Genomic DNA, 27,854 nt, shown 5'->3' on the forward strand with positions numbered 1-27,854 from the left:
CACAGCAGATGGTGAGTGAATTTCTGATGAATGAGTAAAGTGTGTGAAAGCACGGGAGGGACTCAATAAATGTCAACCCCGCCCACTCCATCTAGATTTCTGAGATCCTGGATAATGCTTCTGTGAAACCTTGTGGACCTCTGTCCCCAGAGCTCCTCAAGAAGAAGGTCATGTGCATAAAAAAAGAAATAAACCTCCTCTGACATTCCTGGCCCCCTCTGGTTTTTTTGGCTCTTCCTTGTTGTTCAGTCGCTCAGTCATGTCTGACTCTTTGCGACCCCATGGACTGCAGCACACCAGGCTTCCCTGTCCTCCACCATCTCCCAGAGCCTGCTCAAACTCATGTCCATTGAGTTGGTGATGCCATCCGACCATCTCACCCTCTGTCGTCCCCTTCTCCTCCTACCTTCGATCCTTCCCAGCATCAGGGCTTTTTCTAATGAGTCGGCTCTTCGCATCAGGTGGCCAAAGTATTGGAGCTTCAGCATCAGTCCTTCCAATGAATATTCAGGATTGATTTGCTTTAGGATTGATTGTTCTTCTTACAACGTGGGAAACTCAGCCTGGTTTTTCTCTTCAGCTCAGCTCACTTCTGCAGCCCTTCCTTTGGTCCAGATCAAGAATTCAGGGCCCGTGGATGGGTTTTTAGCGCAGGCACGTGATGTGAGGGTAGTTGAGAATTCACTGTGCAGAGTTGGTAGACATGCCCCAGGCCACTGTGACCTCACATGGGTCACGTGACATGTGAGGTGGTGAAGAACAAGGACCGGGAGGGAAGGATGCCAGGAATGCATTAGACATGGAGATGCGTAGGAATGATCCTACAGGGCCCCATGTCTAGAGCGTTTGCACACACACAATGAGGCGGGTGCCCCAGGCGCTGGAGTCCAGGAGGCTGTCAACAGCTCTCCAGGGACTTCCTTGGTGGCCACTGGACCCCCAGGGAGCATGGAATCTCCCAGTGCAGGGACAGGGGTTCAATCCCTGGTCAGTGAACTGGACCCGCATATCACAACCAAGAGTTCTAGTGCTGCAGCTGAGACCTGGCACAGCCAAATAAATAAACAAATAAAAATAAATATTAGACAGACAGTGTTCTGTGTAGCTGGGAGAATAGACTGGGGGTCACTCATGGACTTCAGGTCCGTGTGGATTTTTCCACTCCCAGGGAAGCATCCCTTTTCGGAAGGACTGTTGACCCTGTGACAGGACGGCTTTGAGGGCAAACACAGTTCTCTCCTGGGGGCTTTTCTCTGCAGCCCCTCCAGCATTTACCCTTCAATCCTCAGGAGCCCCTGGGAGAAATGGCCCCGCTAGGCTCTGCCCAGACAGAAACCAGGTGTCTCAGGAAGAGAGGCCTTGGAGCAGAGAAGTGATGAGCACGGCTGGTCTCTGATTCTCTTGTTGTGACATCTTGGCCTCTCGGGCCCATTGGCTCCAGGAGGGGGCTTCCCTGGTGGCTCAGACGGTAAAGAATCTGCCTGCAGTGCAGGAGACCTGAGTTCAATCCCTGAGTTGGAAAGATCTGGAGAAGAAATGGGCTCCCCACTCCAGTATTGTTGCCTGGAGAATCCCATGGACAGAGGAGCCTGGGGGGCTACAGTCCATAGGACCGCAAAGAATCAGACGCGACTGAGCGACTAACACTAGGGAACAAAGGAACACATTTAAGGAGGTGTTTATTTCTTATGCGCCAGTTCTGGAAGGCAGGGTAAAATGACCGGCAAATAGTCGCCAATCAGAAGTCCCTTACGTAAAAACTACAACCTTTTGGTGCAAAAGGACTTCTGTCTCTTCCTGTTGACAAGGACTCATGAGGTAGGTGGTAGGTCAGGCAGGTGTCCTCCCCTGTCTGGATGGGGAACAGTCGATGACTCACCCAAGGTCTCGTGGTCGACGCGGTGCCAGGAATCTAATGAGCCAGAACCTGGCTCAAGTCTCTGGAAACAGGTTGGACGTCACAGCTACAGCCTTTCCATTGCTCTGTTCCACGTGGCCAAGAAGTGTGTTGTCCTTGGAAGGGCTGACTCTAGGTGGGTGTGTTTTGTCTTAACCTGAGCAGTTTAGAAGTTTGAAGGACATTTTGACAGCGCCGGTCTACAACTTTAAAAATAAGTCTCCCCTTGAATGTAAATTGGTACAACTGCTATGGACAACACTGTCGAGGTTCCTTAAAAAGTTAAACGTGGAGTTGCCATATGAGCCAGGAATCTCATTCCTGGGCCTGTATCTGGAGAAGCCCTGGTTTGTAAAGATACATGCACCCCAGTGTTCAGAGCAGCACTAGTCATGATAGTCAGGACATGAAAGCAACCTAAATGCCCAATAGATGAATGGATAAAGATGTGGTTTGTTCATACAATGGGATACTACTCAGCCATAAAAAAGAATGAAATAATGCCATTTGCAGCAACACGGATGGACCTAGAGATTATCATACAAAGTGAAATAAGTCAAAAAGAGAAAGGCAAATATCATAGGATGTCATTTATATGTGAAGTCTCAAATATGATACAAATGAACTTACAAAGCAGAAACAGACTCACAGACATAGAAAGCAAACATGGATGCCAAAGGGGAAAGTGGGTGGAAGGATAGATTATATAAACCGCTATATATAAAGCAAAGTTCTATTGTACAGCACAGGGATATATTCAATATTCTGTAATCATAATGGAAAAGAATATGAAAAAGAATATATAGTTTAATCACTTTTCTGTACACCAGAAACTAGCACAATACTGCAAGTCAACTATACTTCAAGAAAAAGAAAGAAAGGGAGAAAATAAGTCTCCCTTTTGATCAAACAACTCTAGAAATTTTTCTGCAGAAAATAATAAAGGACGTGTGCTAGCATCTCATCACAAGGATGCTCACCTCCATCATGCTTATCTCAGTGTTAGATATAGCAGCAGGGCAGTGGTCAGATACATCACAGCCACAGATGCTCTGCAGGACCAGCGGTTGCAGATTTTTTTTTTTTTTTGGCCAAGCTGAGCAGCATGTGGGATCTTAGTTCCTGACCAGGGATAGAACCTGCACCCCCTGCAGTAAAAGCACAGAGTCTTAACTCTGGAGTCCCCAAGGACTCTTTACTGAATTCTAAAATGTTCAGGTAAAGGAGGAGGAATTAGACTTGTTTCTGCAAGTATGGTTTTCTAATTTTTCTGTGTTGGACTTGAATGACATGTGTTGCTTTTAAAGTCAGAGTTTACTGAAGGATGGGTCTGACTGTGGGCAACAGTAGGAATAGGGCCCAGACTTTAAAGCTGGTTTGGTCCACGTTCAGCGATGGGCCCCATGAAGAAGGGCCCAGTGAGCAGAGCAGGTTCATCCAGAGGATGGGAACCGTGTTCTCGGAATCACTAAGGTGGTGTCGGGAGAGCCTGGGCTTGGGAGAATTGCCTTCAGTGCAGGAACATCTGGAAGAGGATGGCAGTGGTGGTTGTGCTGGGACATTCTGGAATGCCATCAAAGGCCTCACAGGCTGTAGGTTTGAGTCATGTTATCTGCCCTCCCCCCGACCCCACTCCAAACTTGTCCCATGCTGAAGGTGAGTGTCCATTACCTTGCTGAGAAGAGGCTAAGACTCTGGGGGCTGAGTATGCTCTGGGGGAGGAGAAATAGACATAAGGTTTTGTATCTAGGGGGCCTGGAAGGGGGGCCCAAAGAGTGGATGGGGTGGTCTGTAGTTGAGGGGTTCAGGGGCAGAATTCCTCCCACCACATCTGGTCAGGGACCAGATGACCTCTCCAGAACCCTTCCAGCCCCACACAAGAGTCTCATCCTTGGATCCACTCTGCTCCCAAGATTCCAAGTTCCTGCTGTTGACTTTCTCAAGAAATGAAACCCTGAGATCGGTTGCTTTGAAATCTCAGTACCGGGAGGGGGGATCGGGATTGGGAATACATGTAAATCCATGGCTGATTCATATCAATGTATGACAAAACCCACTGGAAAAAAAAAAAAAAAGAAATCTCAGTACCGATATCACATCCCCCAAACTAAAGTTCTCAATTGTCAAATTTGTGGAGAGTGTGCTCTTAATCCTAGCCATGAGGTCAGGCATGTATGATTTCTTAATTTGGGTGTGCAGTGGGGGCCCCAGGCCAGCATGCCCTCCCCCCACCTCCAGTCAGCTCCGCTCAGCAGTGGATCCTGGAGAGGCAAACGTCCCCAGCCCGAGTGGGACCAGCGCCCTGCCTGTGGGGGGGAGGGGTGGCCAGCGTTGTCAGGGAGCCCCGACCTTGAGGTGCCACAGCTCAGAAGAGAGACGCCCTGACGAGGACCACTGTGACCGTGCTGTCAAGCTGGAACAGGAGGGGTTTTCTCCCTGCCAGGCCGTCTTTAAACATCGAAAGTACGCTCTCAACAGACATCTTCATGGTGCCCCTCTACCATCCCTCTGCTCATTACCGAGGGCTTCCCAGCTGGCGCTATTGGCAAAGAACCCACCTGCCAGTGCATTTAGACTTAACAGACATGGGTTCAATCCCCGGTTTGGCACGATCCCCTGGAGAAGGAAGTGGTAACCCACTCCAGTAGTCTTGCCTGGAGAATCCCGTGGACAGAGGAGCCTGGCGGGCTACATTCCATATAGGGTTGCAGAACAAGTCAGACATGTCTGAGGTGACTTAGCATGCACGCATGCTGCTCATCGCCCCAGCCGTTTAAGCCAAATCTTTTGTGATCAGTAGACCCATAACCGGTGTGCGGACAGGTGCTCGCGCTCTGGCTGGCTCGTCACTGTCCCTGACTTCACCCCTGCTCTGATGTCACAGCACAGCAGCTCTGTCGTTTCCATGGCAGCGGCTGCCAGAGTTCACCAGCTAGGGCGGGTGCTGGGCTGCTGGTGAAGGTGGGGAGCTGCGATTCCAGCCAACTTTGGTCAGTGGGCCCCGGAAACCCTATGCAGACCACCCCGGGCCGAGGTTCTTGGGTCTGGCACCTTATCCATTGTGGGGGTGGGGTTCTTTCTGTGCCCAGTGGTTGGTGAGGCTCTGAAGGGGGCCCTAGGAAGTGGGCCAATAAGGATGTCCAGGCCACATGTCCAGAGGCTAACTGAAAGTCCTTGGCGCCACGGGGCTCTGCACCAATTCAGTTCGACTGAGGAAGATGGACAGTGGAAGCTAGTGGGACAGGGTTGGGAGTGAATACGGTTGGTTGGTGGGGGCGGGGATAGATCATTATACAAAAAGAACAGTTGTTGGCATTGGGGACGCCTCACCTAGGTGGGGTAGCCAGTCGTAAGGTTGGAGGGAAAGCGATTGACATCGTCAAGAGACATTTAGCTGGATCTGCCATAAGCAGCCCCCCATGCAGCTAGCCTGGGGTCTCCCGTAATTTTGGAAGACTCTATGCCCATGTCTGTCTGAATGAAACTGGTTGGGAAGGTAACAGACACAATGACATAGGCTTGTTCTCCTAAGAAGTTGTCTGCCTGGCCATCTCGGCTTTCTAGAACTGCCCTGGTCCTGAATGTGCATCAGGGAGATGGTTAAACATACAGGTTTACAAACACCACGCCAGGGGAAACCTGTGGTGGGGCCGGGCCAGGACTCGTAGTGATGATCTCTGTCCACAATCACCTCCTTGCCAGGTGATTCTGATACAGCTGGTCTAACACCCAGCCGGCTTTAGGAACCACCACTTAACTGAGGGAGGAGTTGTGAAGTGAGTGAAAACGGAAACGGGGCAGGGAAGTGAGCAAAAAACGGAAACTCTGGGCAGCACACGGGGTGTCACAAAGTGTGCTTTTAGAGGCTAGAGCTCAGAGAAATGGAGTTTGAAACGTTTCTGATGTTTGTTTTATCCCGGCTTGACTTGGAAGTTTCCAGTGATGGGTGTGTCACTACCTATCAACTCAACCCAATGATTTCAAGACAGCCCTGTAGAAAGTGCTGCTTTCCACCTGGGCCAGTTTCTGCCTCCCTGTAATGTGTTCTCAGTGGTCTGGTCCAGGCATCTGGAGACGCGCACAGTAAGTACCACCCTCTTTTCTAAACAGCTCGCCAAGCTTGTGGGTGTTTCTGATGGTGATGAGCATCTGCCCAGATGGATGTTGCTGTTATCATCCCCACCTTACAGGTGAAGAAACTGAGGCACCTAGGTTTAAGAAACATGCCCTAGGTCTCACAGCTGCTCAATACTCTGAACCACCAGAGTGTACTGTTCTAGACTTCTCTACCACCTGCAAGCATTCCTCCAAACATTCTTGGTTCCATAAGACTTTCCTTCCTGTGACCTGTTTTTGTCTATTTTTTTCATTCTCCTGAACTTTGAGGCCCTCCTCATCCTTTAACCATTCTCTGTCTTTCTGAACCTTATCTGGGAAGAGACAACGTCTCCCTTACTCAGGTTTTCTCCTTTTCTAGTAAATGTGTCGTTCTTATTTAGTATATATTTCTTTTTTTAAGCACTGTTTTATTTATTGATTTAGGGTGTTCTGGGTCTTCGTTGCTGAGGCATTTCTCTAGTCGTGGTGCACAGGCTTCTTACTGGTGCATGGATTTCTCACGCGGGGGCTCTCTTGTTGTGGAGCACGGGCTCTAGGCATTTGGGCTTCAGCAGTTGCAGCACGTGGGCTTGGTAGTTGTGGTTCCTGGACTCTAGAGCACAGGTTCAGCAGTTGTGGCGCATGGGCCCAATTGCTCTGCAGCATGTGGGACCCTGCCAGACCAGGGATCGAACCTGTGTCTCCTGCATTGGCATGCAGATTCTCCACCATTGAGCCACCAGGGAAGCCCTAGTGTATATTTTCTATTAGGTGAATTCCTAAAAATTTCAATAATTATATTTTGATTTTGAAACTTCCAGACTATTTTGTTTGGATCCTCACGCATCCTGTGGGGTGGGAATGGCATGGATAATCTTCCAAGTACCTTTTTCATGGGGCTGGGCTGGACCATTATCCTGCTTGTTTTTGGCACTTGTAGCAACACAGGTAAAGATCACGTTGGCGTTTTGGTGGCCACAGGTCTCTACCAACTCTGAGCTCACAGCTGGCTCAGACCCTGTCATTTCCTGCTTTGCTTCTTTAGGAACTATGGTCTCCCGCTTGGCACATGCAGGGTTGGACGTGGAGACCCATGTGTGGGTTGTCGATGGGTTCCCAGTACACTTGACCTTGTTAGATCTGACCAGGTGTTCAAACCTGTGAAAAATCTGAGCTGAAGCCTTGCATTCCAGCAGCATGGCTGGTTTTCTGTCTCCCTGTGGGTGATTGTGTGCTGGGGACGTCACATTTGGAGACAATGGACTTGGACTCAGACGCCCATGCATTTGACTCATGGAAAGCCCATTAGGGCCCCAGAGTTTTAAGACATTTCTTTGTGGGAGTCCCAGTCAGTCCAGAGCAGTTTAGAAGCCGTATGAGAAAAGGGGGATAGGATGCCGTCAGACCCCCCAGAAAGTTACAACTATGGAGGAAGCTATGAAAAGTTGACTTAAATTATATTCTGGGGTCATTTAGTTCAGAGGAATTGTGTCATCTATGTATGGTTTTTGTTGTTGTTCAGTTGCCAAATAGTGTCCAACCCCACGAACTACAGCCTGCCAGGCTCCTCTGTCCTCCACTATCTCCCCGAGTTTGCTCAAATTCATGTCCATTGAGTCAGTGATGTCTCCTAACGAGCTCATCCTCTGTTGCCTCCTTCTTTCGCTTTCAATCTTTCCCAGCATCTGGGTCTTTTCCAGTGAGTCAGTTCTTCGCATCAGGTGACCAAAGTATTGGAGCTTCGGCTTCAGTAACAGTTCTTCCAGTTAATATTCAGAATATTAAGAAATGAAATGTTTTTTGAGGGGTCATATATATCTTAAAAGCCCTTGAGGGATTTTCTATATTGTAGTCCCAAAGATAATCCAGAGTTCTAAAAAGGTCAAGTTATATCTCTTCTGTGTACACTCAGGAGACAGAGAAATGTTTAACTTTAAGAGTAAGCTTTAATTACATGGAAATGTTCTCGCTGGCCATGTCGCTAACTGGGGGCCCTTTTATATCTATTTTTAAATGTTTCAAAGAAAATGTGCTAAACCGTGTTACCTGGGCGCTGAGTCTGTGGGTCTTGGGAGAAAAGCCAGAACATTTTTCTCATTGCTGCGGAAATCAGGGGCCGCCTTGTCCAGGAGGAGGAATCAGACCAGGTCTGGGAAAGGTGGGTGGGTGGGATGAGGAGGGGTTCTGTTTGAGGAAGAAGGACGGGATTGAGCCCAGCGAAGGCACTGGGATGGCATGGAGCCTGGCCAGTTATGCCTGGCTGGGGAGAAGGGGGCAAGATCATGAACTGCTGGAATGTTCTCAAGCCTGCAGATCAGGGATCGACCAACTGACTCTGGTGAGATGGTTAACCGAGCACATTCCTGGGCCCTCTTCCCACTGAGGCTGGGGTGGGATCATCAGTCTGAGGCAGGGTCCCAGAATCTGCATTTTAGCCAGTAGCTCAGGCGACCGTGATGCAGGTGACCTCTCATTCTGCTTGAAGACTTGCTCTGCAGACCAGGGGGCTGGTTGCAGATGCTGAAGGGACATAGGTGGCTGAGTCAGAACAGTGGCTGTAACCACAGTGCTGGGGAGGAGGGCTGGGGTGGAGATGGGGGAGGTGACAAAAGCCTGGTTAGGAGGCTCAGGTGAGAGCCTCATTGCCTGCTTCGTGGTCACTGTACCTCCTCGTTGGAGTGGGGTTGCCCTGGAGCCTCCGTTGAGGGGTCAAAGGCAGGAGGGCTGCTGTGAGCCTGGGCGCTTCCCGGTAGCCTGGGAGGGGGTCTGCCTTGGCTGAAGTGTCGTCTGAGCCACTGCCCAGGTGACCACCGAGGGCTGGCTCTGCGTGCCAGGGGCGGCAGAGGGTGAGAGGAGAATGGGCCCAGTGTCCCTCCCGGCAGCTGCGCTGAGCGGGCCTTCTGTAAGGACGGGGCTGCGGCTTCCTGAGGGATTGAGGGTGGCAGTCACAGCCCAGCCTGTCCCCCTCTGGGGGAGCAGGAGCAGAAGACCCAAGGGAGAACCGGACGCCCAGAGCATTCTGGTCTGGTCAGCGAGCAGGGCAGGGCTTGGAGGTGAGGGCCCGGGGGAGCTGGGGACGTGGGCAGAGGGCCCCGGTGCATCTGCCCGTTGCTCCAGGGTTTTCAGTTCCTGGATGAGGGAGCTGACTAATTTCTGGGCTTTCTCCCCAAGGTCACCATCCGGATGTTACCGGTTTTCACCTATTTGCATGTCTCCAGGAAAACCAGCTGGACTGCACTGGGGCGCCTGCCCCCAGCTGACCTGGCTTGGGCTGTAATGGGGTGATTGAGTGGGAGATGCTCGTCCAGGTGATGCTGGTTGTCACCCGTTAGCAGGGCAGTTTACCCTGTTCTCTCTAGCCATCTTCCAAGACAGACAGAGAGACCTTCGCAGCTCTGTCTCTCCTCATCTGTTTGGACACCCTGTGGCCACTCCTATGTTGTGCTCAGTTGCTCAGTCATGTCCGACTCTCTGACCCCATGGACTGTAGCCCGCCAGGCCCCTCTGTCCATGGGGATTCTCCAGGCAAGGATACTGGACTGGGTTACCATGCCCTCCTCCAGGGGATCTTCCCAACCCAGGAATCGAACCCAGGGCTCCCTCATTGCAGGCGGATTCTTTACCATCTGAGCCACCAGGGAAGCCCGTGGCCATTCCTAGGGGTAGGAAAAACTCAGTCTCTGACGTTTGGGACTCAGATTCAAACCCAGCTCATCCCTGTGAGCTGGGACAGTTACTCGGTTTCTGCGCTTCCTTGCACTTCCAGCTTTCTGCACTTCCTTGGTGTAGGGACATGATTTCCTTTTCCTTGGGCATGTACCTAGGTAGATCTACTTTTACCTTTTATTTATGGCTGCACTGGGTCTTCATTGCTTGGCATGGGCTTTCTCTAGTTGCAGCGAGCAGGGGCTACTCTCCAGTTGCAGTGCTCGGACTTCTTACTGCAGTGGCTTCTTAGTTGTGGCATGCAGGCTTGGTTACCCTGAGGCACGTGGAATCTTCCTGGACCAGGGATCAAACCAGTGGCGCCTGCATTGGCAGACAGATTCTTAACCACTGGACCACCAGGGAAGTCCCATACATTTACCTTTGCATAAAACTGCCAAACTGTTTTTCAGAACAGCTGCAGCATTTTGCATCCCCACCAGGAACCAGAAGCTTGTGAGGGTTCCGATGTCCCCACACCCTCACCAACACTTGTCATTGCCTGTCTTTTTCATTGTTAGCCATCCTCGTGGGTGCGAAGTGGTATCTTCATTTTTCCTTTCCCTGGTGAGGGTTGATGTTGAACATCTTGTTATGGGCTTTATTAGCCATACATAAATCTTCTTTGGTGATATCTATATTTCAGCCTTTTGCCCATTTTAAAATTGGATTGTTTGTTGTCTTCTTACTGGGTTGTGTGAGTTGTTTATACCAACTGATTCAGGTCCTTTGTTGGGCGTGTGATTTGCAGGTATTTCCTTCCAGTCCGTGTCTTGTGTTTATACCTATTAACAATGTCTTTTGAAGTGCAAAGATTTTTAATACTGATGATGCCAAACTTATCAATTTCTTATATTGTTTGTGCTCTTGGAGTTGTATCTAAGAATGTGTGTGCAATCTGAGGTCATGAAATTACACTTCTGCTTTCTTGTAAGTGTAGCTTTAGACTTTACGTTAAGGTCTGTGATCCATTTGCATTAGTTTTTGTATATGACATACAATTTTGTATATGGTAAGATAGGGCCTAAATTAATCTTTTTTGTATGTGGATACCCAACTGTCCCAAGTACATTTGTTGAAAATGAACAAAGAACGATTCTGTCCCCCATTGAACTGCTGTGGCACTTTGGTTGAAAATCTCAACCATTGTGTTTAATGCCCTAGCTTTCTCTTTCTCCTCTTGCTTATCATGGGGGTTGGCAGACTGGTAGAATATGGTATTAACCAGATTCCCACGTGTCTAACTGCATGATCACAGTTACCAAAAGCTGCCGGCTATGTGACCATTGGTCAAAGACGAGATGTCTACCTGAGCAGCAGCTGCCGCTTGCCAGCTGTATGATCTGGGTCAAGTTTCTTAGTTGCTTCCTGCCTCAGTTTCCCCACCTGTGAACCAGGAGTGCTGATAACTCCTTACCTCCAGGGTTACTGGAAAAAAGATGAGTGGAGGGCAGCCCTCACAGTTCACATTAGTTGTTCCAATTGATGCAGTGGGATTTTTGGGGACCACCATTACTTTGAGCTAAAATTTGCTCAGCCTGACTCCACCTCGTGCACCCTACGATGAAAGAAGGGAAGGGAATCCTACACAGGTGAAGCAGGCTCTGTTCAAACTGTAGTGACCAGGAGGCGGCTCATGTAACCCACAAATAATGGTGGTTTTGTACATCAGCTGTGAGTGGCCACAGGCTCCATACTCTTTTTTTTCTGGTATAAATGCAGGTCCTTCTTTAGGAAGGTCTGGTGGAGCACATGTCCCTGCCTGATGCCAAAGAGATGTGAAAAAAGAGATACCACCAGCTTAACCTCTGTTTGCACTGAATTTTAGTACAAACATTCTATCCGTAGTCACCTGCACACCTCCCCCCACCCACATGCACACACACACCCACACACCTTTCTTGCCAGATTCTTCCTCCTACACTCCTTCCTCCTTTCATTTATAAGTAGCACCCTCCAGAGGGCCAGGCATTTGCACACATACCCCCCCGACCTGAGCCCTAACTCGTCTCCTAAGGTGAGGTCTTAACCTCAGCACTGTGGACATTGGGGCCCAGGTCCTTGTTAGTCGCAGGGCTGTCCATCCTGTGCATCACGGGCTGTTTCATAGCAGCCCTGCCTCCACCCACGAGACGCCTGTAGCACTGCCCCTCTCCCCCAGTTGTGACAACCAGAACTGTCCCCAGAAATGGCCACACGTGCCCTCTGAAGCAAAACCGCCCTCCGCTGAGAACAGCTGCCCTGCAGGTCTTGTGTGGAGGCGTGTGAGACAGAACTCGGGAGCTGAGCATGAGCCCGTGCGGGCGGGGGTCAGGAGGGCAGCCTGAAGGGACGCGTGGCCTCCCCTGGCCGCCCCCCACGCTCAGAGTCCCCCCTCTGCCTTGTCTCCAGGGCCTCGCTCTCCTCGGGACGCTCGGGGCAGCGCTGTGCGTCTTCCTGCCGGCTGGGCTTGACCCGGAACAGCCGTGGCACCTGTGGCCTCTCGGCCCCTGGTGCCCTTGAGCCCCCGCTCTCTCGGCTCCTACCACCTTCTCTCCGAAGCTGTGTCCGCAGAAGTCCCCGACATGCGAAGAAGCTCGGAGAGGGCCGCTCGACGGAGCCCCAGTCCCGACAAGGAAGCCTTGCTCTCAAGGCAGAACCTTTCGGACAGATTGCTGCAGGTCCAAGAGAAGGGAGATCTGGAGCCGCAGAGAGGACAGAAGGACCCCCAGCAGCGGAAGACCCAGCTACTCCAGCGCTTGGTCGAGGAGCTGAAGGCAGAGTGGCCAGAGGCCTTGGACCAGCAAATTCGAGGCCTGGGGCAGCTGTACCTAGCGCATCTGTTGGGCTCGGGGGGCGAACGGGCCGAGGACCATGAACCCAACTCAGAGGGCTCGGCCCAGCGAGGAGCAGCCAGGTTGCCCAGGGCCAAGGGGAAGCACAGAGTGGCCGTGCGGGAAGAGAAGGGACGCAAGGAGGAGCTGGTCCGACGGCAGCCATGGTGCGCCACGTCCCGGAGGAGGGCAGTGGACCGAGAGAGGCAGGGGGCCTCCAGAGCCACGGGCCCGTGTCCCCCTTCCCTGAGCCCCCCGGAGAGGAGTAAAGGAAAACGAGCGCCTTCCACAAAGACCGGTGGGGGCTGCCGTCACGGGACAGACGTGGAGAAGCTCTTGGCTGCCACAGAGGGGATCAAGCGCCTGGAGGAACGGGAGAGTGACGCAGCCCGGGAGGGTAGGAGGCAGCTGGGGAAGCGGCCAGCTCGTCGTCAAGGCCCGAAAAACAACTGTCTGGATCAGAACCCCGAAGGCAAAGCCGACCACCTGGAACAGCTGTGTCCAGTCGGCTCGACCCACAGAAGGGGGGCCTCGCCGCCCGCGAAGCTCGGGAACAAGAGCAGGTGGCAGAGAGAGCTGGAATTTGCCTTCGAAGAGTTGTTTAATACCAACAGGAAGCTGAAAAAACACCTGAACTTGCAGCTGGATCTCAAGCCCGGGCTGGATCAGAGCCCTGGTGAAGATCAGGACTTCAGGGAGGAGACGCATGCATGGAGAAGGGAGAGCCAGAGAGACAAGGCGGAAAGAGATGCAGAGATTCACGTGGTGCCCGCCGGGGAGCCCGCAAGTTCAGCGGGGATGGAAGCCCACCTGGTGTCGTCCAGAACCAGCTTGCAAAAGTTTCTAAGCAAGCTCGAGAACCAGAAATACCATAGGATGGCCAAGGGCGTGGTTAAGAGCGACAATACACTTTGGTCTCCCGAGGCAGGAACCTCTCTGGATGAAAAGGACCGGCTCTCGTGCAGCCCTGGTTCCGGATGGGAGCCGCCCCAACTGGATGTGCTGGTGCAGGGCTCCCTTCAGCTTCACCCGCAAGAACAGGCAGACAGGGTTGGCTTGATGGCATCAATGCAGAAGCAGAAAATGCAGGTGGAGCAAAGAAGACTGAAGCAGCTGGACTTGCTTGAGCAAGTCGAACACCCCAAGGTGAGCTTGGAGGCCGATCTCCAGACGGAGCTGAAAGATGGGAGGAGGGAACAGAGGCAAGCTCGTCTGGCTCATCCGAAGCCTGACTCCCCTCCAGACCCGGAGAAGGAAGGCGGGTATGACCGCAGCCCCACTTCCCCCTCGGCTGCCATCGTCGACGATGACAGGCATAGTCAGATGATCCGTGACATTCAACAGCAGATTCTAGAGCAAAACAAGTTGCACAAGCAGTTTCTTAAAGAAGCCAGGAAACACTTGCTGGAGTTTCAGAAAATATGTTAAAAGTGAGAGTCCCACCCATGGTAAATACATCACTGATAACTGGGCATTCTGCCGGAACTGGTACCCAAGTCTGTGCGATTGTATTTGCGTCATCTGCTCAGAAACCCGTAGCCTCTTTAAAATGGGCCATCAGTCATCCTCCTGTGCTTTTGGCGCAAGTTCCTCTGCAGAAATCCTACTCACTCCCAAACTTGCCTTTAAAAACTAAGTCCTATTCGGAAAGAATCCTTAGCACGAAAATAAGATCCCGTGTAGGGCGCGGTACGTGGTTCTGGCCAGTGTTAGCCCAGAGGTGTGTCCTGGAGCTGAGGCTGTTTTCATGTACTGCGAGCACAGATGGAAACGCCAGGTACATTTAAGTGCTTCAGATGTTTTAGTCAAATAAACACTGGACTTTGAGGGGCATCCAAGGTCAGACGGGCGCAGTTTCAAAAGATACATCATTGGTTGCTTAGCCAGTGGCTGAGACGTTCATGGAGAGGTTTCACGAAAATCTTTCAGTCTTTTCAAAGCAACGTCATTTCATAGGACATCACTTGGTAACATTCTTGTAAATTTAATATTAGAAAGCGGGAGGGAGGGAGAGAAGGGGGTGGGAGCAAGAGGAAGAAAGAGGAAAGAGAAGAAAAGAAAGGGGAAATGATTCTCAGTGACACAGCACTACAGACTCCTTTGGGGCTGGCAGTGGTGGGGGGCGGGGAACAGGGTGTCTGATCGGTTGCCTTTTTCCCAGCTTTACGCCTGACCCAGAAGCCTCAGCAGCCACGGAGACCCTACACTAGATGGGCTTTTGTCTACCAGTTGCATACTTAGGGATTGGAATAGAGTGGACAAACCTTTTCTGCAAGGAGCTGAGAGTAAACAGTCTAAGCTTCACTGGCCATATGGTCTCTGTGGCAGCTACTCAGTGCCTGGAAGGCAGCCATAGACTAAATGAATGGGTGTGACCGAGTTCCAATAAGATTTGATTTACAAAAATAAGGGGTAGGCAGGCTGTGGCCCTCAAGCCAGCATTAGCTGACCCCTGGGCTTAGCATATCAAGGAAATGGTCCTCCCTCCCTCCCTTCCAGGAACCTCAGCTGTCCTGAGTAGGAGCCCCTCTTCTGTCATGGTATGTGGCCTTTTTAACCATATGTATATTTGGCACCATAGCCTAGCTATAGTGACCAACAGGGAGTGAAGGCAGGGTCTGTTGGGACCCCAGCCTGCCCATATATAGACGGTGTAAGCATCACTTGTGAGCCCACCATTCAAATCTGAGATCTGAAATATTTGCCGAAAACCAGCTTTATCTGTGTGCCCCTCCCCTCTTCTGTACGCTGTTCCTCCTTAGCTGTATTGTGTATCCACAGAACCTGGGAGCTGTCCCCACTTCACACACCAGAACACACCCTATATTGTTCAGCTTTACTTACGCTTGACCCCTATAAAAAGGATGTTATAGCACATGTGGTCTTTTGGAAGCTTTTTTGGACCCAGTGTAGTGAGTTTGCCCATCTCACAGGCAGGTATCATTTTTGCCACTGAGTCACGTTTTCATGGGACCCTCTGAGCTTTCTTCCCATCACTGCTTGTTTTGGGCCAGTTCCCGAAACGAGAACAACATCCCTAATGCACTGGGGTCAAAAGGCCTGGCATCAGAAAGTGCTTTGGGAATGTGTGGACACCCCAGCTGGGACGGAGATGTGGGAAAGGTCTCCTTCCTCCTTTTCTTCCCATTTTTACCTCTTCTTTGCCTCTGGTAAATGTTGGCCTGAACTTGGACCATTCTTCCTTTGCAAATACTGACTGGCAGACACTGCCTTACAAAACTGGATGTGAGCAGTGAACACACACATGGACATGTTATATTCTGGTGGAGGATACAGGTAACAAGTGACCACAATGACTTAGATGGTGATGGGACACTACTTAGAGAGGTGGGGTGAGTGACCTGATGCATGTCTCTGAGCATCCAGCCCCCAACCCCTGAATGTTTGTATGGAGCAGTAATGGCATCCTACAAGGTGTTTGGTCTTGTTTGTTTGTTTTGGTTTGGGGTTTTGGGGGTTGCTTTGTTTGTTTTTTGGTTTTGTTTTAAAATCATTAGTTTTCTGTGAGGACCCTTCCACCATCTCATGTCTCCATCATGTGAGTCTCTGTTGTCTGTGGCTTTTACATTTGAAGTGGAGAAAATGTTTGATCCCAGCCCCGTTTCTCTCATCTGCTTCTGGAAAGTCATGGGTCAGGGCTGCAGAGGCAATGTGGATAAAAATAAAAGTCCTGGGGCTGGGAGAGCTTTGTCACTCCCGGGCCAAATGAGAATTCCCCACGGGGAGGAGCACAGGCCTTCAGCGGGTGCTCAGCCAGAACTCCCTCTGTCGCCACGGGATTGCCTCAGTCTGAGTGTGGAGGGGCCACCCTGGGGTCACCAGGTTTAAAGCCATAGCCACGATGGGACCCAAACACTGAGTAATGAGGTCCTCCTGACTCGGCCTGGAAGCCACAGTCTAATGAAGGGGCAAGCCTGCCTTTGAGTGCGTTATTTTTGTTTCCACTTTCAAAGGTCGTGTTTGCACCCCGTGTGTTCTAGGTGAGGAATCGTCCCCTCTTGGCCACACTTGAGCTAAAAGTAGGTGTCGGGGAAGAGCAGCGAGACATGGTGGAGGGTGACTCATCTCTGCCTGGACGGTCCCTCCCACACTGTCCCCCGGCAGCTATATGAGACACCCTGCCCTTCTCCGCCTGACCTGCCGAAGACCGAAGCAGGGTGGTCTGGAGCACCCCCTTGCCCGGACCAGCAATATGAGCAACGGAACAGCCCTCCAGGACCATCTCCCCCCAGACAGGCGACCCTCCCGTGGTTCCCAACAGAGGCATCACCCGTCACTTTGATCTCTTTGGGATCCCAGGGGCCGACTGTAGCGTCCCCAAAGACGCCGCCTTCACCCCTTGTTGCTCATGTTGATGCGACTGGACCCAGGGGCCAAGGACCCTGGGGCAGCGCCCCCAGGAAGGTGTCCACCCAGTCCTGGCAGAAGGCAGTGTGGACCCCAAAACGGTGGCTCCTCCTAGGGGGTCCTCCCTCCTTCCCCCATGGGCCCTTCCTCTCTGAAACTGCATCTTTTAGAACGTTCTCCTGGTTGTGTGCTTCCACCCCCACACTTGGGGCAGCTTCCCTGTTCCTGTTTCACTCTGGGTCGTCAGGTCACGTCCTTGCAGCCAGATGGCGGCCCCTGGGGAAGGCCTCCGTGGCCGATGGGCTGGTGGACAGGCCCCCCGTTTGCCCAAGAGATCTGCACGGGGCAGGCCGCCCCGGTGGCACCTGCCGCAAAGTCCACTCTCCACGGGCACGTGCGGGCCGGCAGTGACAGACAAGAGCCGGGACAAGGGACAGCAGTTCAGCTGAGATGGCGGGACAGGTCCTGCCCCGGTGGGGCCAGGGGGGCACCCTTGATTTTGGATGTGTCCCCACATTCCATGGCTGCTGCCCTGGGGGTCCTCACGCCTGTCCCCTCCCGCATCCAGCCAGGTGCCGGGTCGCAGTGTGAAAGAGAACATCCAGAAACTCAGAAGTGTAAAATGACGGGAAAATAGGTTTTTAAAGTTGGGGCATGGGGCAGGGGCGCCTCTTCTGGTGAGTAGGAGGCAGCCATGAGGTGCGGCCACTTCTTGCCTGCACCCTATTTGCTCTGTAACAGGCTGGAGAGTCGATGGCAGAGTGTAGCCCACCGTCATCCTGGCCTGGACACGAGGTGGGGGGGTGGATTGCACCCCCCACCCCACCCGCTCTGAGGGGCAGGGGAGCTAAGCTCACGAGGACTAGCCGAGGAGTGGGCGCGTGACCTCCCAGCCCACTCACCCAGGGTCCCTCCACGCTGACAGCTGGGATTGTTGTCCTGGGATTCCCGCCTTCCCATCCCTGCCCCTGGCTCCTGAGCAGTGCTGAGCGCCGGGGTCAGCCCACAGACTGCATGCTTCAGCATCCCACGCCAGGGCAGTTGCTGCTGCACTGTCCACGCAGGTGGGGACCTGAGCCACCGCCTGGCACCCTGTGTGTGTTCACACCCTCAAATGAGACCTGCCCAAGGTCCCAGCCCACCAGTGAGGATGGGACCTTTGCCTGCTGTCCATCTGGGCCCTTCCTCAGCCTGCGGGCGGGGAGGAATGAAGGCAAGGGGGGGTGGCCGGGAGTCCTCCCAACGTCTCTCCCAGCCTCCCGCTGCCCCCTGCCCTGCCCAGTTCTGCCCCTGCCCCCCACTCCGGGCTCCAGGCTTGGGTTTGCAGGGCTGAGCTTGGCTCCTCCTCAGGGTCTTGGCGGAGAAAGTGCAAAGCAGCAGTTCCCTCCACAAAGCCGCACTGTTCTCAGCAAATCCTCCCAGGAGCGGGATGCATTTTTTTCAAATGATTCAGCAGCACGTGAATGGGAAGGGCCCCGAGCCCAAGGCTTCGGAGACCGTGATCAAGGCCTCTGGCATGAGATCCCGCTGGGCCAACAGCGAGAAGGGAGGAAGGGTGGTGGGGCTTGAGTTGGGTTTCCATCTGGGTCCTGGGGTGGGGGGTGGGGGTGGTCAGGAGGGCAGCTTGAAGTGGAGTGGTGAGGCCTGCAGCGTGTGTCTGCATGGCACGGCTCTCCTAGATATGCTTCTCTCCTGCTCCCCAGGGGAGCCGAGGCAAACGGACAGAAAATGGAGATGGGCGAGCTGGTCTCCATGGAGACGGGGCATCCAGTGGACAGCCGCTCACATGTGTGTGCTAGAATCTTGAGCAACAAGGGCAGGCCTGGCAGATCCTCAGGTAGCAGGCTCACGAGCAGCATGGACCCGGGCTGGGGCTGTGCTGCTATTTCCTGTTTTCTGTCTGCACCCTCCCTGCCCCACCCTCGATTTCCGAATAAACACATCTGCGCTGAGCAGTTATCATTCCGGGTGTTTTTGACCTTGGCCCGAGTCATGCTGGCCAAGTCTTGACCTCACCCTGGACAGTCCAGCCCTGCCCTGGACATCTGTTGGCTCCTGGGGTTGGGGTGGTCTGGGAAGCTTTGGGGGACCTGGTGGTGGGGGGAGGGTCCGGTCTCTCTCAGCTGCTGCAGGGACAGATGAAATCCTCAGTTGCCTGCAGCATCCCAGGACTGTTTCTAATTACTTCATTTCCCTGAAAGCAACGAACTTGGAGGTCTCCTCCAGCCCAACTGAAAGGGGCCTGGCCTTGAAACCAGGGAAGGCAAAGCTGAGTGCCCAGGGAGAGCCCCCAGGGCCGTGTCCACCAGAGGGGCCGCTGGGAAGGTGAGGGCTGGGTGCACAGTGAGGCCGTAGGGAAGGTGGGGCTGGATGCTCCCAGGGCCTTCCAGGCATCAGGCCAGCGCTGACGTCATGCATTCCTGTGACATCTCCCAGGACCTGCAGCCACACCCCGTTTTCACGTGCTGTTCTGTAGGGAGGGGCGTGGCCCCGAAACATGGGCTATCTGCACGGTCTGCAGTCCGTGAGCACGACAACCCTGTTTCTAAGTCACCATCCAACCCCCAACCCCCGCCACTCCAGACAGTGAAGTTTGCCTCTCCCGTCCCCACCAAACAAGCAGATGCAGCCCCATTGCCAAGGCTCCCAGTGTCTTTACCACACACCCTACGGCCCCCTGAGATGATTTAGTTACATGCAAGCAGTTAGGAATCCTTCAGTAATACCAGACCACGGCTCTGAAAAAATATAATCATTCCATTACAGCTTTCAGAGGGCAGAGCAGCCAACTGTGTGTCTGGGGTGGTAGATGCAGGAAGTGGGGTGCCCCTCACTCTCCTGACTCTAGCCTCAAAGTTTAGTGGCAGCTGGGATGGAGGTGCCCCCGTTTCATGCCCCCCTGAGACTTGGGACACGTTCGTCAATCAAAGGTTGAGGGGCCTCAGCCAAGTCGACCAGCCTACAGTGTCATTGTGTTCACCCGAAAGGGACAAGAGACCCTCAGCCCAGGTGGCAGCCCTGGGATGTTGCTGCAGGGATTAAGCAGACCTCGGTGGCTCTGTGATTTGAGGGTGTAGATGTCTACACTTGAGGTGCCCATTCTCCAGTGAGTGTAGACAAAAGTGTGGAGCCCTCCAGCCCCCTTGCAAGTACTCCAGCAGAGCAGAGCACACCTGGAGAGTGGGGGGTCTGGAGCCCAGCCTGAGATAAGTGGAGGCTAGGAAGGACTGATGCTGAAGCTGAAGCTCCAGTACTTTGGCCACCTGATGCTAAGAGTTGACTCATTGGAAAAGACCCTAATGATGGGAAGGATTGAGGGCAGGAGGAAAAGGGGGCAACAGAGGAGGAGATGGTTGAATGGCATCGCGACTCAACGGACATGAGTCTGAGCAAACTCAGGGAGGTTGTGAAGGACCGGGAAGCCTGGCGTGCTGTAGTTCACCGGGTCGCAAAGAGTCAGACGTGACTTAGCAACTCAGCAAGGTCCTGTCTGGAAAATTGTTTCTATCTGAACTGTTCTGAAACGGTTGGTGTGTAATTCTTCCCAGAGACAAGCAGATGGACCAGGTGACCCTCCTGCTCTCAAACCAGGGCTCCCATTCCAGGCATGACAGCAGAGTGGGCCCCCCACTCACTCTTGACTGGGGCCAGTAAGGGTCTTTGGCCGATGTGCTGGCCAAAGTTCCCCGACCCCTTCCCTGCAGTAGATGACTCTCAGGCCGTGCATCCCTCACCAGGGGGACCACTGGGCATTTTCCATGCAACTGTGAGCGAGACTGAAGAGCAGGGCAATGGGGTCCTGGTTAATGCCATCTCCCTGGGCACCCCTTCCAGGTCCAAGCAGAGGCTGCAGTAGGTGCACTGGGCTGGGAGGGGATGGTGGCTTCTGTGGACGCCGAGCCACGCTTGCCAGCTTGAGTCAGTAAACACATAAGGTTCAGATGGTTCAGGGTGGATTTTGACCTTGTATTTAGATGGATGTTTTTCCGAATCCTGGAGATGCCCACACCTCTTCCAGGCAGACCTGTGATTTTTTTCTTAACCTGGAAGCTGTACCAGGGTTGGCACTGGGCGCTCGGGATTCAGGAATGTTGAGTCTGTTGGGACAAGGTCATGAACATCTACAAGTCAAAGTCCTAACATCCATGGGTTTACCATGCTCTTGGGTCAGGAGCCCATGTTGACAGAGTAGCCCCATTGGGAAAGGTCCTATAGGATATATACGTAGCATATGGGGTTCCTCCAGAGAGCATTTGGGCCGGTGGCAAGACAAGCAAAACAATTCAGTTTATTTCAGTGTGAAATAAATGAACTTCGGAAAGGCAGTTCTCCTTGTGGGGTCTGGTTTCCCCACAGACTATGTCCTTGGCTTGTTCTTAGCCTCCATCGTTTCCCCAATAAGGTCCGCAGGCACGGGAGGACTCACATGTCAGTGGGGTGTGGGAGAGACTCGAATCAACACGGGCCGATCAAGTGTGCCGTCCTTCCAGGCCACACCGTGTGCTGGGGACACCCGAGAGTTCCTGCCCGTCCCCTCCCCGCCTCCCCACCCAGGGCAGTAGCACAGTCTGGCCTCCGTGGGCTTTGCCTGGGCTGTCGTCATCTCTCAAAGTCTGAACGTCGCCTGTGTTCCTTGGATCGTCGTCCGCAACCTTGACTTTCCATCCACTCCGTTCTTTTCCATCCCAAATCTGGCTGGGCCGACTAAGGATTGTTTTTGCAGGCTCCTAGTGGGGGAAGTGACGTCGTGTGGTGTCCACAGCCCAGGGGTGGGGGTGGGGGCTCTGCGGTCGCGTGTGCTTTGAATTAAGTCCACGGTTGTGCATTCCAGTAGCCAACATCTGGCGGTGAATTCATCAGCCAACGAATCACCCTTGATCTCAAACACAGATGTTGTGTTCACGGCCGAAGGGAAAGAAACAGAAATCTGAGCAGCCTGGGGAGAGACCATCATTTTGGGGTGCAAAGCAGTCAGAACAGGGATCTTTGTAAAGACCCTCCCTCCTGCTGCTGCCTTTGGTTCTTGAAGGGCGGGGTGGTGGAGCAGAGCTGTCTGCTCGTGGGGGTGGACAGGACATAGCCTGATCCCCAGCCCCGGGGCCAGACACCGGGCTCAGCATGCAGCAGGTGTTTGGTAAACATGAGTCCATGCCTCGATTTTAATTTCTTCCCAGATTCTCCAGATCTCTTCGCTACTCCCCATCCCCGTCCTTTAAATGGCCTGGGTGTCAGAGAAGCCCGTCCCTCACTTGGAGTGGCTTCAGTCTAGAGTTCAGGGTGATGGCCATCGTGCTGGGTGCAGGAAACGTGTTTCTGGAACGTTCTCCTTGCCTCCTCCTCCTCCTCTATCTGCCATTGGCAGGTGGAAACAATGTGCTCCTCTGTTTTCCAGTCCATCATCCATCCATCCTGCCTGGATTGGATCTCCTTGAAGGCAAGCTCTGTTACTGAAGACTTTCCAATATCTTGCACCTTTTTCCCTTTGGGCAACAGAATCGGGCCCCTGCTCTCCGGGTTTGTACTTAAAAGGTAGCCCAACTCTGAGCTTGGCAGGGAAGACAGTCCCCACTCTGGCTTGTGCCGGGGGCAGAAAGCTGAGGGTCGGGATGTCTGTGGCTGGGCTGGCTGGGTTCCACCGAGACGCCATCTTGCCCTCCCTCTCTCATGGGGCCTGGACATCTGTTTCCCTTTGGGTCTGCTATCTGTAGCTTGCCCATGGGATCCTCTGGCTGTGATCGATTCCTTTGCTGACGCTTACATGTGTCTCCCCACCCCCACCCCGTGCAGAGGGTGCTGAGCCCAGATGGACAGGAGTGTGCCCAGCCCCTCTCCTTCGAGGTTGGAGGGTGTTGATGCTTTGGGGAAGGTTTTCCATAGAACTGAGCTCTCTTTTCTCTCTTCCTTCTCACTTTCTTTCCTTCTCTTTCTGTTGCATTCTGTAAAACATTGAGACTCAGTTCGCAGGCCCTGAAGAATCTGAACTCCCGTTCCTGGGTGGTGACAAGCCCACTCAGAGATCCTCCCCACCCCACCCCTGACCTTCCTGCGGGCAGCTCGCAGCTCAGGGGCCAGTGAACGTTCTAGGCTTAACTCTCTTCTTTTCTGATAGTTTTTGAAGGCAAGTGTGTGGTCTGTAGCCCCAAAGCAGGTCCTCCAGGAAGCTGTTAGCAGCCCCAGAACTGGCGTCCACGATGCCCAGGGTGGGGTCTCTGGGCCTGAGCAGTGAGCCTGGTGCAGTTCTTCTAAGTCCTCGTCGCTCTGGGGAGAGAGGGAATCGGCGCCATCCTCCGCGGTGCTGTGTACGCTCTGCGCTGAGTTGTGCATGTATCGTGTGCCAGGCATCTCTTAGGCCCAGCTCTTCGTCGCCTCCCTCACCCTGAGGGTGTGTCCATACTGGTGGTGGTGGTATCTCTGTGTTTCAGAAATGAGTAACTGAGTCCCAGCAAGGTCAGGGAGCTTCCCTGAGGCTGTGTCGCAGGGAGGGGCTACGGCAGGATGGAGTCCTGGTGCTGCCCACTTTCAAATAAGGACCCAGACTGCCCCGGAGCTTAAGGAGCTTTTACGAGAGAAAAATGCATGGACCTTACTGTGTGGAATCGAATGGGGTCTCTTGGCTCTTTGGAAGTAGTTTTTGCTTTTTATCCTTTAAAAAAAAAAATGGTTTCAGTGTCGTTGATTTAAGTGCTGTTAATTTCTGCTGTACCGCAGAGTGATTCGCCTATATTATATACATTCTTTTTCATCTTCTTTTTTTCATTATGATTGATTTATCACCAAATATTGAATATAGTTCCCTGTGCTGTATAGTAGGACTTTGCTGTTTATCTATCCTACATATAATAGTTTACATCTGCTAATTTCAAACTTCAAATTCCTCCCTCCCCCCACACCCCTCCCCCTGGACAGCCAGAGTTCTGCTCTGTCTGTGAGTCTGTTTATGTTTCATAGATATTGTTCATTTGTGGTTTTTTTGGATTCCACATGTAAGTGATATCACATGGCATTGATCTTTTTCTGACTTGCCTCACTTAGTGTGATAATGTCTAGGTCTGTCCATGTTGCTGCAAATGATATTATTTTGTTCTTTTTTATGGTTGAGTAACATTTCACATCTTCTCCATCCATTCCTCTGTCAGTGGACGTTTGGGCTGTTTCTGTCTCTTGGCTGCTGTAAATAGTGCTGCTTTGAACACGAGGGGGAATCTATGTATCTTTTTGAATTATAGTTTTATCCAGATAAATGCCCAGGAATAAAATGGCGTGATTATAGGGCAACTCTAGTTTTAGTTCTTTGAGGAACTCCATCCTGTTTTCCATAGTGGCTGCCCCAGCTTACATTCCCACCAGCAGTGTAGAGGGTTCCCTCTTCCCCACACCCTCTTCAGCATTTGTTATTTGTCGACTTTTTAACGATGGCCGTTCTGACTGATGAGTGGCGCTACCTCATGGTAGTTTCGACTTTTTGCTTGTTTTCTGATGGTCAGCAGAGTGTTTATTGAACACCTATAATGCAGTAAGCGTTGTGCAGAGTGCTGGACCTCTGAAAAGCAGTACCAAAAAGTTTCAAAAAGCATGCAGGATTGGGTGTACCATAATACAGTTTGGCAGCATTGCTTCTTCTAGACCCGTGATCTCCCTCGGATGGTCCTGGTTCTTTTAATAGCATGTGCTGAGGACGATACTGCGGAAGAGCAAACAGGATAGACTGATCTAATGTTTACTGATTCGCATAAAAACTTTTGTGCAGTGTTGCAATAAGGTATAGACTAGGCAGGTGGTAAGAGGGACCGAGACAAACCTCACCTGTGTTGCCATCCAGGTATCTCAGGTTCAGCTCAGCAAATAGTGCTAACTGTTGTGTGGTTCGAACGTACCTTCTGCCTGTAAGAAGCTCCCTGGGCTCTGAGTAAACAAGGGTACAGGTGTTTATAGCAAAATGGATGAGAGGTGTGGAATATACGAAGTGCCAGGAGAGGACAGGATTTCCCAGAGAGAAGATGGACAAGGGCTATTTCAGCTGGGTCTTGAAGGATGAATAGAAGTTCTCCAGGCAGAGAGGAGATGGCATTCAGGGCTGAAAATATGGACACCTGGGCAGGTTCAGATTCAGGAAGTATTATGGACTGTCAGGACAAACAAGAGTGGGTGACCACCAAGGCAGCTGAAATAGTCACTGGCTGGTACCAGGTTGCAAGGAGTCTTCTGTTTTAGAGGATGGCAGTGGGCAGCCAAGGAAGATGTTTGAGCTGGATAGGATGTGATTGTGAAAAGGTAACACGTGCTGGGGTGGGAAGATGGGTGGAGGGGTGGGAAGGAACACTGAGATCAGGATGACCTGCTACAAGGGCAAGGCCTTTTGTTCTGGCGTGGCCCACCGCTTGGCATTTCCTGGATGTGGCTTTGTAGGTTGGGGCCTGGCTCAGCCTGGGAAACAGGAACCTGTGGCCTCGGCCAGTCATGACTCAGCGCCAACAGAAGGAAAAATAAGGATGGCTTTGGGTCGGGGCGGGGCACTGGAGCTGTGGCGTGGGGCTCTGGTGCCAGGCTGGGGTCCAGGGAGCATTTGGGGGGGTCCAGGGGGGTGGGCACAGATGGGGGTCTGTGTCCTGGACCTCCCTGCTCTGCAGGAAAAGACAGCCCTGGCCAGGGGCCCTGAGATCCCAGCTGCTCACTGGGGTGGAGGGTGGGAGGCTCCTCCAAGCCAGGCCCTGTCTGCGCCTTGTTCTCTATTTTGCTCACACCCATGCTCACGTGACACTCGTCCACAGGGACCCTGAACAGCCGAATCTTGAAGGACAAAGCTTTAAAAGCCATTAGAGCAGCCTGTGCCACCAGCTGATGAGCCTCAAAATGAAAAAAGGGAGGGAGGACTCTGCCCAAGTGACAACACGAGCTGCTGACCCTGCCTGTCAGGTTACGGGGCAGAGCAGGGTCCCGGCTTAATTGCTAGTCGAAAGCTCTGGGTTGCAGGCCCCACGCGCAGCCTCAGACCTCAGGGAACATTCCAGAACCTTCCCAGCCTGACCTCTTCCCCTCTCCTCCATCTCGTGTCAAGGTCCAGGACCAACTTTCTTTGTGTTTTGGCCTTTTCCCTCGGCATCTGTCCCTTTTGTCTGCCACGGATGCTCTCAAATGTCTCCTCCTCCCGTTCCATGCCCTTTGGGTTAAAATGTTCGACCTTCCTCTGCCGTTGCCTCTGGTAGAATGTGTTATTACAAAAAGCAGCCCCAGGACTTTTCTCAGGGACATGTAGAGGACGGATTCAGAGGCTGGCAGGATAGGCTTTTTTGATGTCAGACCCCCATCCTAAATATGATCGGACTCTTGCAGGAAGGTAACTCCCCCTCTACCTTCAGCCTGAAAAAGCCTGATTGACCAAACGCTATGGGAGGAGGGGGGCAGGGTAGGACTCTCACCATCCTTAACTGCGTGATCAGGATGGGAGGCCGGTCAGTGTGCTTTTTCTGCTTTCCCAGCCACCGACACATACCCATTGGAGAGAAAGGGAGAAAAGCCCCAGAGTCCCAAAGAGTGAGATCCACAGTGATCCTTGTTCAAATCAGTGATGGCCTCAGCAACCCCCAGGTCTTGAGGGATAAGAGCTGCTCCGGGGTCCTGTCAGTGGGGGACTCTGGCTTCATTCCTGGTCTGCCTCCTCTGGGTGGAGTCCAGGGCTGTGCCCAGGCTGGGATTACCTGGCCTCTCGCCTCCCGCCTCCCTGCTGCCACCTCCCCCGCGCCCCAACCTCGGAGCCAGGATGGTCTTGCGGGGGACTCTGCTCACCTTTGCACCTTTGTTTTCCAGTGATCAGGGCCAAAGCGGTCAGTAAGAAGGAGGTGGACTCTGGCAACGACATCTACGGCAACCCCATCAAGCGGATTCAATATGAGATCAAGCAGATAAAGGTACCGGTGACCGTCCTGGGGTTGCTGTGTCCGGCAGAGCTTCGGGAGGTTTGGGAGCACGGCAGGGTGTCCCGCTGTCTCATTGCACCTCTAGGCCCCTAGAACTGGTGCAACCACGCCAGGGGCTGGGGGCGGACAGTGAGGAGCAGGGGCATCAAGCTGCAGGTAGATCTGATTTTCCTTAATCTGTAAATGCCAGAGAAATTGTGTGCATGTGGCATGTTCCCCTCGGCTCAGTTCTTCCAGAAATGTGTTGTCTTCATTCTGATGGATATAAGTCAGTGGCAGAGCTTCACCGTTAAGGTACCAGCTTCACAGCTTCTGTGGAACTTTCCATGAGTGCCTCTCCACCTCTTCCATGGTGGGTGGGTTCAAAGGCAGTGGGAACCTGGCCATTGTTTCTGGGAGCCCACAACTAATGGGGCAGATGACCTAACTCCCCCAAAGTGCGAGTGGGCTCCAGTCTTGCCTGGTTAGCTTTACTTTCAAGAGGTGTGAGGATTTGGAGAGAGGACGGCTCCTATGGAGAGGTGTGCTGGGACATTACCTAAGAGAGGGGAGTTAGGGAAGACATGGACTTGGCAGCCCGGCCGATGATGGAGAAGATGCTTTTCCAGGCTGGGTAGGACTGGAGGCGTTGGGGGCTATAGCCCCAGGGGAAGGTGGCTGGTATTTGTCAGTTTTTCAGAATGTGGATATTGTTCAAGATCATATGGCAAGGAGCCCGTATTTGGGAGGGAGGGAGGGAAGACACGGGGGAGGTTGGGAGGACAGGACCAGTGCTAATGGAAGGTTATTGTTGTTGATAGTAACTAACTTGGAAAAGACCGTGATGCTGGAAAGATTGAAGACGAAAGGAGAAATGGGTGGCAGAGGACAAGATGGTTAGATGGCATCACCAACTTAATGGATGTGAATTTGAGCAAACTAGGGGAGATAGTGAAGGACAGGGGAGCCTGGCATGCTGTAGTCCATGGGGTCGCAAAGAGTCGGACACGACTTAGCAACTGAACAACAACAAAACTTGGTCTGTAAGAGGGAAGAAGATTCCAGGCTCTAGCAGGAGAG

At 52.7% G+C, this 27,854-nt stretch overlaps 2 protein-coding genes across 2 annotated transcripts in view; both read left to right on the forward strand.

Moving 5' to 3' along the window:
- Positions 1-27,854, forward strand: part of TIMP2 (TIMP metallopeptidase inhibitor 2) — a 53,047-nt gene that overhangs the window by 10,680 nt on the left and 14,513 nt on the right. Inside the window, exon 2 of the mRNA XM_061144649.1 lies at positions 26,686-26,786. Within this exon, the coding sequence (XP_061000632.1) occupies positions 26,686-26,786 (101 nt within the window). The remainder of the gene's footprint in view (positions 1-26,685; positions 26,787-27,854) is intronic.
- Positions 5,116-14,508, forward strand: CEP295NL (CEP295 N-terminal like). Its single transcript, XM_061144648.1, has 2 exons — positions 5,116-5,980; positions 12,092-14,508. The coding sequence occupies exon 2, from the start codon at positions 12,265-12,267 to the stop codon at positions 13,939-13,941; it is 1,677 nt and encodes a 558-aa protein (XP_061000631.1). The 5' UTR covers positions 5,116-5,980; positions 12,092-12,264; the 3' UTR covers positions 13,942-14,508.

The sequence above is a fragment of the Dama dama genome, chromosome 5, assembly GCF_033118175.1.
Source record: "Dama dama isolate Ldn47 chromosome 5, ASM3311817v1, whole genome shotgun sequence".
NCBI lineage: Eukaryota > Metazoa > Chordata > Mammalia > Artiodactyla > Cervidae > Dama > Dama dama.